Raw genomic sequence first — 13,165 nt, forward strand, 5'->3', positions numbered from 1 at the left:
GCATGCGATTTAGGACGTTTGTTCTTCTTAGTTTTCGTTTGCCAACCGGTGGTGGTCTGGAAGCCTGGGGTAGCAGCATGAAGAGGCCAATCTGGTATGGGGATTTGTGGCAGTTCAAAAGTTCCCAGGAATTTTGGGAGGTCTCCAAGGGTGCGAAATGTCGCTGACTTTCCGTCGTGGGATGCAAAAAGATTGAAGGGAAAGCCCCAACGATATTTTATTTGTTTTGCTTGAAGAGCGCTTGTGAGGGGTTTCAAGGCCCTCCTCATGTCTAGTGTCAATTTGGAGACGTCGGGGAGTAGTGATATTGGAGTCCCATTGAAATAAATGGCGTCTTGGGATCTTGCTGCTTTCATAATTGCGTCTTTAATCGCATAAAAGTGAACTCTACAGATTACATCTCTTGGGTGTTCCAGGTTAGGGTTCTTGGGACCGAGAGCTCTGTGAACCCGATCCAACTCTATGGGAGCTTCTTTCTCCTTGTGGAGCAGATCATTAAATATGGCGATGACAGCAGGGGATAGGTCTGTGTTTTCCACTGACTCTGGTAGGCCTCGGATACGTATATTGTTGCGTCTGGCTCTGTTTTCCTGGTCATCTTGGTGGTAAATCAGTTGTTGGATCTGTAGTGTATGGTCATGTAAAATAGCTTCATGAGCTTGAAGTGTGGAGGTATTTTCTTCTACCTCATGTTCCACTTCTTCCAGCCTGCTTGTTACATCTTTACGGAGCTCAGTAATCTCCTGTTTGTATGATCTTTCTAGCCTCTGCACATATGTTTCACAGTCATGCTTGGTGGGGAGGGCCTTAATGTAGGCTTCCATGTCCCAGCCACCATAGGATCTGTGCGAGTCTGGGGATTGGCAGGCCGAGCGGACCGAGCCGTTTTCTGAATCTGGAGGGGACCTGGCACGCTGTCTTGTTTTCATCTGTAATGTGGAGCGCTGTGAAGTAGCTCCCTGTGAGGCCACGTGTGTGCCTGAGGTCCGGGCCGTCGCCATCTTGGATGAGGGGGGGGTCGCGCTGTGTCTGACTCAGACGGGTGAAAAAGCGATCTATATCGCCCTCGTTATGTGGCTCGGGAGTGCGGTGTCTCTCTCCCCCTCCTTTCCTCCCCATTACCGACCTGTTTGTAGGTTCTTGTAAGCGCTGTGAGCCTTGTTTGAGCCGACGTGTGCGGGAGCTCCAGGCAGACACGTCCTGCTACTCCATGCGCTAGGCCACGCCCCTACCGGACAAGATTAGATCCAGCTATGACTGGCTTTACTTTGCTAAATAGGGAGCATGCACATTGTGGTGGCAATGGTTTTCAGGCTCTACGGACCTGCTGATCATTGCCACCAAGAAAGGGGTTGCCACCAAGAATGGCAGGATCACCAACAAATATCCATTGGAGGAAATAACTATATGAAAAAGAACAGCACACACATTGAACACATGCATTTAGCTAGATAAATAGATATACAGTTGTGCTCATAAGTTTACATACTCTGGCAGAATTTATGATTTCTTGGCCATTTTTCAGAGATATGAATGATAACATAAAAACTTTTCTTTCACTCATGGTTAGTGTTTGGCTGAAGCCATTTATTATCAATCAACTGTGTTTACTCTTTTTATATCATAACGACAACAGAAAATACCCAAATGGCCCTGATTAAAAGTTTACATACCCTGGTGATTTTGGCCTGATAACATGCACACAAGTTGACACAAAGGGGTTTGAATGGCTATTAAAGGTAACCATCCTCACATGGGATCTGTTTGCTTGTAATTAGTGTGTGTGTATAAAAGGTCAATGAGTTTCTGGACTCTGGACAGACCCTTGCATCTTTCATCCAGTGCTGCACTGATATTTCTGGATTCTGAGTCATGAGGAAAGCAAAAGAATTGTCAAAGGATCTGCGGGAAAAGGTAGTTGAACTGTATAAAAAACAGGAAAGGGATATAAAAAGATATCCAAGGAATTGAGAATGCCAATCAGCAGTGTTCAAACTCTAAATCAAGAAGTGGAAAATGAGGGATTCTGTTGTAACCAAACCACGGTCAGGTAGACCAACTAAAATTTCAGCCACAACTGCCGGGAAAATTGTTCGGGATGCAAAGAAAAACCCACAAATAACTTCAGGTGAAATACAGGACTCTCTGAAAACATGTGGTGTAGCTGTTTCAAGATGCACAATAAGGAGGCACTTGAAGAAAGATGGGCTCCATGGTCGAGTGGCCAAAAGAAAGACATTACCACGCAAATGCCACAAAGTATCCCACTTACAATACACCAAACAGCGCAGAGACAAGCCTCAAACCTTCTGGCACAAAGTCATTTGGAGTGATGAGACCAAAATTTAGCTTTTTGGCCACAACCATAAACGCTACATTTGGAGAGGAGTCAACAAGGTCTATGATGAAAGGCCCACCATTCCTACTGTGAAACACGGAGGTGGATCGCTGATGTTTTGGGGATGTGTGAGCTACAAAGGCCACAGGAAATTTGGTCAAAATTGATGGCAAGATGAATGAAGTATGTTTAAAAAAATACTGGAGGAACATTTGCATTCATCAGCCAGGAAGCTGCGCATGGGACGTACTTGGACATTGCAACATGACAATGATCCAAAACACAAGGCCAAGTCGACCTGTCATTGGTTACAGCAGAATAAACTGAAGGTTCTGGAGTGGCCATTTCAGTCTCCTGACCTCAATATCATTGAGCCACTCTGGGGAGATCTCAAACATGCCGTTCATGCAAGACAGCCCAAGAATTTACAGGAACTGGAGGCTTTCTGCCAAGAGGATTGGGCAGCTTTACCATCTGAGAAGATAAAGAGCCTCATCCACAAATACCACAAAAGACTTCAAGCTGTCATTGATGTTAAAGGGATCAATACACAGTATTAAGAACTGGGGTATGTAAACTTTTGATCAGGGTCATTTGGGTAGTTTCTGTTGCGATTACGATTTAAAAAGAGTAAACACAATTGACTGATAATAAATGGCTTCAGCCAAACACTAACCATAAGTGAAAGAAAAGCTTTTGTGTTATCATTCATATTCTCTGAAAAATGGCCAAGAAATCATAAATTCTGCAAAGGTATGTAAACTTATAAAACACAACTGTATATGGCTTAGAATCATTTTTAACCTAAAGCAGAGGCATCACAATTCATAACTGTATACAAGTGGACAATACAAAAAAACTTTCTCTTCAGCTTCATAAACTTTGTTTGCAGCAAATGACATCCATCATAGGGTTGTGTTCTTACCAGAGTAGATCAGAACTAGGAACAGTTCTGCACAGATAGACTGTTATCTGCACCCCTCTATACAGGCTGCATTGGGTTCTATAGACTCTGTATCGGGCAACGAGTTCCATAGGCTCAGTTCCCAAGGACTAAGCTCTGGGGGGGGGCGGAGTGATACGCGTTGGGACATGGCCTGGGTGGAGTCTCCAGGCTGACGTTGCCACTCCATTCACTTCTCCAGGACACCTTAGATGCACGACTTGCAGGGGCTAACACTTTCTCTAGAACTCTTGCAGGAGCCAGGATGTCCCCTCTAGCAGCTGCGGATGTACTGTTTACATAACACAACCCCCCCCCCCCCCCCCACTGTGCCTGAGCAGCACACATATCCTTCCCAGTTCTATAGGCTCAGTACTGGGCACTGGGTTCTATAGGCTCGGCATTGGGTTCTTTGGGCTCATCAGTACTGCAGGTACAAGCCTCTCTCACTCACCTTCTTGGCCTCCTTGAGTTGTTTCTGCAGGTCGGCCTGCTGCTCCTGGATCTTGCTCTTCCATTCCTGTAACTGTTCCAGCTGCAGTCTGGATTTCTCCAGCTCTTTCAGCTTGGCCTTGTCCTCAGCCCTCTTCATCTTCAGAGTCTCCAGCTTCTCCTCCAGATCCTTCACCTGAGCCCGCAGGTTCTCCTCCTCCTGTGCCATCAGAAAACAAAGCCAGGTGAGTGTCATGTCTCCAAGGATGGGTGAAGACATGGTGTTGGGTTATGGATTATTCTTTATTTTATACAAATCAGATTATTTCTGAGTATACATCAGGATTTGCTGTGAATCAATCAGCCATCACAATTTTTTAAAAAGTCCTGCCTAGCTCTAGGAACCACAAGCTGCATGTCATTACCTTTAGCCAGCAAACTCTCCACTCTGCTGCGTTCAAAAAGAGAATATATATATATATATAGCATTTAGGGGATTTTTTTTTTTCTACCCTCATTTTATAAGGTTATACAGTAAAACCTTGGTTTGTGAGTAACTTGGTTTGAGAGCGTTTTGCAAGACAAGCAAAATTTTTAAATAAATTTAGCCTTGATATACAAGCGATGTCTTGATATAAGAGTAGCGTCATGTCACAACCGAGTATAAAAGAGAAGAGAGGAGCCTTTAATGCCACGTACACACGACCGGACTTTCCGGCAAACTAGGTCTGACAATCCGATCGTGTGTGGGCTAGTCCGATCGTTTTTTGGGGGAAAAAAAAAAATCAGACGGACCTAGAAATAGAACATGTTTCAAATCTGTCCGACGGACTAAAAATCAGGAAAACTGTTAGTCTATGTGCTGGTCCGACGGACCAAATACAATGCAAGGGAAGCTATCGAACTTCCTTTTTTTTGTCCCGTTTACGCCATCACATACAAAACGAACGGACTTTCGACCGGACCTAGTCCGTTCGTGCGTGGCCAAGTCCGTCAGTTTGTTCTGAAAGTCCATCTCAACTCTGCCGAAAGTCCGCCGGGAAGACCGTCAGACCTAGTTTGCCGGAAAGTCCGGTCGTGTGTACGCGTCATAAGTGTAGCAATATGGTTAAATTTAATGAAGGTACATTTAGCAACTTACTGCTACACTTAGAGGTGCCTCTCTTCTTTTATACCCTGTAAAAAAATGCTTTGATATACAAGTGCTTTGGATTACAAGCATGTTTCTGGAATGAATTATGCTCGCAAACCAAGGTTTTATAATAAAAACAACTTTGCCATTCTGAAGCTTCCCTCTGACCACTTTGCATATTATTTTATATTTACTGTGATTCTGCACTTGCCAAATATGTTGCAGAAATCTCCCTCCACTGAGACTGGCTGCATCCATTTTAACTGTGGGCAGCTGAAGCTTCCTGGATTTAAAGACACACCTCCAGCTCTCATTGGCCCTCTTATGACTCATCCCCCTCCCTGGCAGTCTCTCTCCCGAGAGAGAGAGAGAGAGAGAGAGAGAGAGAGAGAGAGAGAGAGAGAGAGAGAGAGAGAGAGAGAGAGAGAGAGAGAGAGAGAGAGAGAGAGAGAGAGAGAGAGAGAGAGAGAGAGAGAGAGCTCTGTGCATGTCATTAGCCTTTTTACCAGAAGAACAAGAAAACACAAGAAACAGGAAGTGGGCTGTATAAGGTATTTACTGGCAGGAAAAAATGTTTTGCTATCAAAGTAGAACTATGGGCAAAGCTTTTTTTCCCATTATGGATAGAGTGAGGAGGGAGGGTTATAACCCTTGTCAGATTTTTTTTTTTTTTTTGCCATCTGTGTCCCATTGCAGAGATTTTGCTTCACTTCCTGTCCCATTGCAAAACAGGAAGTGAGAGAGGAAATCTCTGCAAATTTAAAGGAATTTCTTGGGGTCCCCCAGCTCACCAGAACTTGTGTTCCATTGGAAGATTTCCCATCTATCACTTTTCTGGAGACAACCCAAAATTTGGGGTTTTCTTTTTCCTTTCAGTTTTAATGATAAATGGTAAACAGGACAAATAGAGAGGGTGAATTTTCTTAACAGGGGCACAGACAGCAACAGAAATTGACAGGGGCTCTAGACCCTCTCCACTCTATCCAAAACTAAAAAAAAAAAAAAACTAGCCTTTAGTTATACTTTAAAACAACAAGGGCAGACGATTTAATAGATGGAAAGATGAAAAAAATACTGAAGGTCCACTTTAAGGTGGACCTGAACTCAGAACATGAAGATGTGCTAAATTCTAGGAAACGCACAGAAATGTTATTTTTTAATAAAAAAAAAACGTTTATCTTTAGATCTGAATTCTTCCTAAAAAAAAAAAAAAAAAAAAAAAAAGGGATCTGTACTTCCTGAGCCTAGGTACTCATGCACCTTCAGCTGGATATTTGCAGTGTGAGATTGTCTAAGGCTGCTAGTCTGACCACCGAATTTTACGTGAGATTTGCAATATCTCCATGGATTGCTCTCCATGCTGGAGAGGAAGCTGTACCCAAGGATCTGCAGTGAAAGGATCTCCCCCATTCATGCTTCATTCTGTGATCTGTCCTTCCTCCACCTAACCTGCCGCTTCCTGATCATTACCCCCCCCCCCCCCCCCATCAGTCATCAGAGGGGCAGCTCCAACTTGAGGAAGCCTTGCCTCTACAAAGATGGACGCCTCCACCCAAAGTGCAAGGCCAGTGATGGAGAACGTTTAGCTGCAGTAGGACCACATGCATTATTGGTCCTTGTCATGTACTTGTTTGTTTTGGGCACAGCTTATACAATTCAGCTTCTCGGAGTACACATGTCTATGTGTACTCCGAGAAGGCGTCTATGTTCCTGGTGGGCAAAGACCATCACCACAGTGTGGAGCCTCTCAGTCCCATTTTCTCCCTTATTTGTTGACTGAGCCATTTTTTAATTTTTAACAAAAGTGCAGGAGAGGGAGGAATGGGTAGGAAAGAGCCTCCCTATTACATGCCTCGTTCCTACAGAGAACTTCCTGTGAGGGAATGTCACTTCCCTCTGATGGCAGCACTGCCTTGATCTCCCAGTAAGGGTGAGACGATGAAGGCATTACCATCTAGATCAGGGGGTCTCAAACTGGCGGCCCTCCAGCTGTTGTGAAACTACAAGTCCCATGAGGCACCGCAAGGCTCACAGTTACAAGCATGACTCCCACAGGCAGAGGCATGATGGGACTTGTAGTTTTAGACTTGTAGCTGGAGGGCTGCCAGTTTGAGACCCCCTGATCTAGATGGCATATGCAGGGAGCGCCCTGACTAGAATGAATGAGAAAACATAGATTTGTAAGAATGCACGCATGCCATTGCCCACTTTTTAAGGAGCCATTCCAGAGTTGCTTGCATTAAAGAAGAAAATAAGAGATAGTTTATTTCTACGTTACTATAGACTATAAAATGGTTACCTTGCTGGACCCAGGAGCAGGCAATGGAGCCACTGGAGAGGTCAGAGAGGGTGAGGGGATGATGGGAGCAGCCAGAGGTGTCTGGGCCGGAGTACTGGGCTCGCTGCTGCTGATCTCTCCACATGATGCCGATGCAGATCCGGAGGCCCCGGCTGTGCCGCTGGAGGCCGCAGAGCTGGAGGGACGAGTAGGCTGCAAAGGAGACAGTAAAGCGAATAACAGAACTTCCAGAACTTAAATCACAAATGTAACAAGAAAAGGACATATGGGGTTGTATTATTGAATACGTCTCACATAACTGTCTGCATTGCCCCCTCCAATCAGATTTTCACCCTCCAACTGTCAAGCTCCTGTGAAGATGAAAATTGGTTCTGGGGATATGTAGACACACTGATCTATGGGGCAGGGGATGTAGAACCTGCTTGGTGGTAAGACAAGGCCAGTTTTAGCCCCATTTATTCCCTGAATCTCACATGAAAAACACAGAATTCTGGGTTGGTGTCCTCCTCCAAGCTTCAGGCACTAGCACACCCCAAGTCCTTGTTTGGGTGTTCACTTGGTTGCAGAAGAGATCCTCCCATTTCTTGGACCATAGTGTGGTGCGGATGTTCCTTGGCCATGCAAAAAAACACTTCCAGACAGGAGAGGTACTATACATGGTGTAAGGTACATGGTATGTTCCTTACAGCCAGGAAACAGCAGGGGGCACCAACTAAGTGCAGTACATAAAGAAAGACTATTACAAATCGGTGGCAACTCATGAGAGAGGGTGCCAACAAAGTGCAGCATATAGAAAAACTAAGGACGAAAAGGAGGGGGGGGGGGGAGCGCCACCAAAGTGCAGTATTACCAATAGATTAAAAACACTCAAGATCTATCTGAAGTTTGTACGATGCTTGTCTCTCCTCTCCGTCCCGCAGGTAGCGCCATTGGGAGTCATGACCGCAGTGGATGGTGTCAGCTGGAGTAGGGCCTGGAAAAACCCTGGAAGTCCACGCCAACCAGCATGGAGCGCACATGGGCAGATGTGAGGTCACCGAAAGGGTAGGAGGAAAAGGCAAGTACCAAGCTACGCGCTCGGAGCCTCTAGCTCAGGGGTCTTCAAACTATGGCCCTCCAATTGTTCAGGAACTACAATTCCCATCATGCCTAGTCCTGTCTGTGAATGTCAGAGTTTTACAATGCCTCCTGGGACGTGTAGTTCCGCAACAGCTGGAGGGTCGTAGTTTGAAGATCCCTGATCTAGCTCCTTCTACGGGCCTGGCCTCCACTAGCCCAGCTGACACCATCCATGGTGGTCGGGACTCCCAATGGCGGTACCTGCGTGACAGAGAGGAGAGACTTGCATCGTACCCACTTCAGACGATCATGTTTGTACCTTCTACCTTGAGTGTTTTTAATCTATTGCTCATAAACCAGGAAATGTGTAAGTTCTGTATATAATTGTATTGTATTTTGTATGTATTGCACTCTGCCCTCAGTGTGCACACAGCGCTAATAATGTTTTCAGTACATGTTTACATTCTTTCGAGTCCTGATTAGAGTTAGTCTGCCTATGTTACGCCCCTTGTTACCATAAATGTACAATTGTAATATTAATGTGATACCTACGTAATCATGTGTATTAAAACCTGCAATTGCATCATAATAAAGCAGAACAGTTATTTGGAAAGATGCTGAGCCTATCTTTTGTGTCTGTTCCCTTCTGCAGTAGTTTGGAACCCCTAATCAATATGAGGATAGGAGTTGCCGATCTATAAATTTCCATGTCAGTAATACTGCACTTAGGTGGCGCTTCCCCCCCCCCTTTTCTTTCTTGGATTCCTATACAGAGCTGCAGCCGCCGGTGTATATCCTCCCCTTTTAAGCACATAAGGACTAATGAAATTTATGGACTTGGTTGGCCACTTTTTTGTACCCCAAGTGCCCTTTATATGTATTTATATGTTTGCTGGGCATTAACCCTCTGTGCGTCAGAATTTCTATTTTCAGTATATAGAAAAAAAAAAAAAAAAAGGACTATTAAAAATCACAAGAGTGGCAACTTACAAGAGAGGGCGCCAACTAAATGCATTATATAGAAAAAGACCATCAAAAATCACAAGTGGCAACTTACGAGATGATACACAAGGTAATCCACAGAGTGCGGTTTGCCGTTGAGCCTCATGTGTTTGTCAGGAGCCAGGAAGCAGATGTCACGGTCAGGAGCTTTGCATCTGCTTACTGGCTCCTGAAGACACACTGTGGCTCAACGGCAAAGCACACTGGGTGGATTACATGCTCTGATCCTTATGTATCTCGCGAGTCACCACTGTGATTTTTAATAGTCTTTTTTTTATATACTGCACTTAGTTGGCGCCCTCTCTCGTGAGTTGCCATTTGTGATTTTACAAGTCTTTCTATACAATGTACTTAGATGGCGCCCTCTGCTGTTTCCTTTATATATTGCAGAGATTACTTTCAATCTCGTGGAGGAGCTGCCATGGATATCCTTTAACCTTAGGACTTTTTAGTATAATCCAACATCCCCCCCCTCAGCACATTCATGTGTAAGTTGTATCGAAGCTGTATCCCTACCTGCACCATTCTCAAGGATTTCCTGTCCTTACAGCCAGGACTGCAATGCATGGAGGATGTGCCCAACAATGACACTGTGGTGATCAATGCTGTACTAGGGACTGACGATGTGCCGTTACGGCAAGCTGCATTCATCCACCAAGATCTGCTCTCCATACATTGGGGACACGTCTGGGAGGTGTCCTGTGTGCTGATCCATTCATTGGACACCTCTAAGCCAACTTGAATCAGTCCTAAGGCTGCATTCACACCTGAGCGTAGTGTCTTTGAGCACTTCTCTGGCGTTTTTGTATGCAGCGTTTTTGGGCTTTGGCATTTTTTTTTTTTTTTTTAATTAGCCAACAGAGAAAACCATTATCTGTTGCATCATTTGTTGCTAGGTATTTCAGCTTTTTTGGCTTTTCAATTTGCTTTCATTTCTTCTTTTATTATTATTCATTATAATTTTTTTTGTTAAATTAAGGCGCTCGAGTTCAGTTTAGATTAGGGTTAGGATTAGGAATTGGGGTTATTTATTTTATTATTATACGAATAATAATAAATGAATAAATGTAAAATAAATACACAAATAAATAAAAAACATAAACAAATTAGGTCAATAAATGAATACTAAGTAACAATAAATAAATAATTAACCCTTAAAAAAATAAAATAAATAACTAAACACTAACATAAAAACAATTATTTTGTATTATTATTATTATTATTAATAATAATGTATTTTTTGGTTCGAGTTTGAGTGTTATTTTATTATTAATAATAATGTATTTAATATTTTTTAAGGTTAGAGGTTATTTATTAACCGCTTGCCGACCAGCCGCCATCGTCATACTGCGGCAGGTCGGCACGATCTTGCGAACCGTTGTAGCTGTACCTCGGCCCTTTAAGCGGGCATAGCAGGCGCCCGCTGCACTGCGGGGGTGCCGATGCGCGTGTATAGATATATTGTGCAATGTGTTTTTCTATGTTGTATGTTGGAAAGTGTCTTAATAAAAAAAAAAGTGATTATAAAAAATAAAAAAGAAACCTTCTCCAGCTGCTAGCAGGGGGTTAAGTTTGCCCCACTAGCGGGCAAAAAGCATGGTCCAATCCATGGAAATGTATTCTAATAAGACATCTCCCTCTCCCAGCACACAATAGATTCCAGGATCGGTCAGAACGGGGTGAATCGGGTTCCTGAATATTCATGAATCATTGAACATGACAATCAGAGGCCGGCCTTCCCTCTCTGAGCTGTGAGAACAGACAGTCCCAACAAAGGCACCAATGTCTACACTCCGTTACAGAGTCCGTCCATCCGCAACCCTTCGTTAGATCGTCTATCCAATGAGATAGGCCAATGCCAGTACACCAGTTGCTGGTACATCCTAAACATGGCTAAAGACATCTTGATCTAAGTAGAGCAACTACAAAACAAGCAATTTATCATTAAAAACGGGACAAAGCTCAGGCAGGTTTCCACATATCTTATGTAGGGCAGCCGATTCCTTTTCAATGAGCTTCCCTACGCACAAGAAATGCAGGAAAAGATGACTCTGACTCTTTTGCCAAAACCGTGCCGCACCAAAACCGCGTGGTGCAGCGGCACCATATTGTAATACAGAATAACTTGGAGCAGTTGCCGAAGCTTGTGGGGGAGGGAGGGGGGGGATTAATTATGGCAGCAGGTTTCTCTGTGTGTCAGGAGTGTGCACAATTTTGCACATGCTCCTAACATGCAAAGGGCTGGAACCTAGCGTACAATAATGAAAACTTCTGAAGACGTTTTTTATACTTACCCAAGTCCGCGGTCTGTGTCCCTCGCTGCTTCCAGGAGTGACCCGGCAAGTCACTGCCAACTCATGCCGCAGCAAGTCTTCCGGGATGAAGGAGGTGGTCCCCACTGGTGGACACCTGGAGAAAACCCCGCCCTCCTCTGCAGGGAAGCAGAGAGAAGATTTGGGACCCAGAATGTCGTTTTGAAATATTTCGATTTTGAGTATGCAAAGCAAGGGAATAAACAAAATCGATCACTTCTTATCGACTGGGCTAAAAGGTAAACTCTAGTACACCGTAAGAAAATCAGGACGAAAATACAGATTTTGAAGCTCATTGGAGCTTTTTAGGGCTCCTTTTTCTCTGGGGTTCCCCCTCTCCTCTTGATATCCTTCCTTTGCTTTTCTTCCTTCCATCTCTACTATGCTCTCTCAGTCGATTTGTATTCAGGGCAATACCCTGCCTATTGATTGTCCTCTGGGCATTACACTTCCTATTGACTGTACTCGAGGCATTACCCTGCCTATTGATTGCTTGGGAGGTAGATTAGGTGACCCTATGATATCCGGCACCTTATCCCTGGTGAATGGAGAATAGTGGCAACAGGGTAATGGGGATTATAACAGTGCCCAGAACAATAAAGACTACATAAAATTGTATAAAAAATGTATTACATAAAAACAACAACAAATATAGGGTTCAATAAAAATTAGCATGTTTCATATTGGTGGTCCGTAAAAAATCCCGAAGAAGCCATTGTTGGCGAAACACGTTGGGATATAACATCAGGTATTGCTCACCTACTATATACAGATATCAGTGACCGTTAAACAGTATTTGTATCATGCTTTGCCAATTGTTATTGAACCCTATATTTGTTGTTTTATGTAATAAATTTCAATTTTTTTTTTTACACAAGTTATGTATTCTTTATTATTCTGGGCACCAATGTAATCCTCATTACCCTGTTGCGACTACCCTGCCTATTGAGTGTACTCGGGGCATTACCCTGCCTATTGAGTGTACTCGGTGGCATTACCCTGCCTATTGAGTGTACTCGGGGCATTACCCTGCCTATTGAGTGTACTCGGTGGCATTACCCTGCCTATTGAGTGTACTCGGTGGCATTACCCTGCCTATTGAGTGTACTCGGGGCATTACCCTGCCTATTGAGTGTACTCGGGGCATTACCCTGCCTATTGAGTGTACTCGGGGCATTACACTTCCTATTGACTGTACTCAGGGCATTACCCTGCCTGTTGATTGCTTGGGAGGTAGATTAGGTGACCCTATGATATCCGGCACCTTATCCCTTGTAAATGGAGAACAGTGGCAACAGGGTAATGGGGATTATAACGGTGCCTAGAACAATAAAGACTACATAAAATTGTATAAAAAAATAGAAATTACAGAAAAACAACAAGTATGGGGTTCAATAAAAATGAGCATGTTTCGCCAATATTGGTGGTCCGTAAAAAATCCAGAGGAAGCCATTGCTGGCGAAACATGTTGGGATACAACATCAGGTATTGATCACCTACTATATACAGATATCAGTGACTGTTACATATGATGTGTATCATGCTTTGCTAATTTTTACTGAACCCTATATTTGTGGTTTTATGTAATAAATTTAGATTTTTTTTTTTTATACAAGTTATTTATTCTTTATTATTCTGGGCACCGATA

The 13,165-nt window shown here is 43.7% G+C and overlaps 1 protein-coding gene across 1 annotated transcript in view; it reads right to left on the minus strand.

Annotated features, from left to right (window-relative positions):
- DCTN1 (dynactin subunit 1) overlaps positions 1-13,165 on the minus strand; it is a gene marked incomplete in the record, with an annotated part of 191,365 nt that overhangs the window by 55,106 nt on the left and 123,094 nt on the right. Inside the window, 2 exon segments of the mRNA XM_073618867.1 lie at positions 3,736-3,933; positions 7,145-7,336. Coding sequence (XP_073474968.1) covers positions 3,736-3,933; positions 7,145-7,336 — 390 coding nt within the window.

Source organism: Aquarana catesbeiana, linkage group LG01 (genome assembly GCF_042186555.1).
Source record: "Aquarana catesbeiana isolate 2022-GZ linkage group LG01, ASM4218655v1, whole genome shotgun sequence".
NCBI lineage: Eukaryota > Metazoa > Chordata > Amphibia > Anura > Ranidae > Aquarana > Aquarana catesbeiana.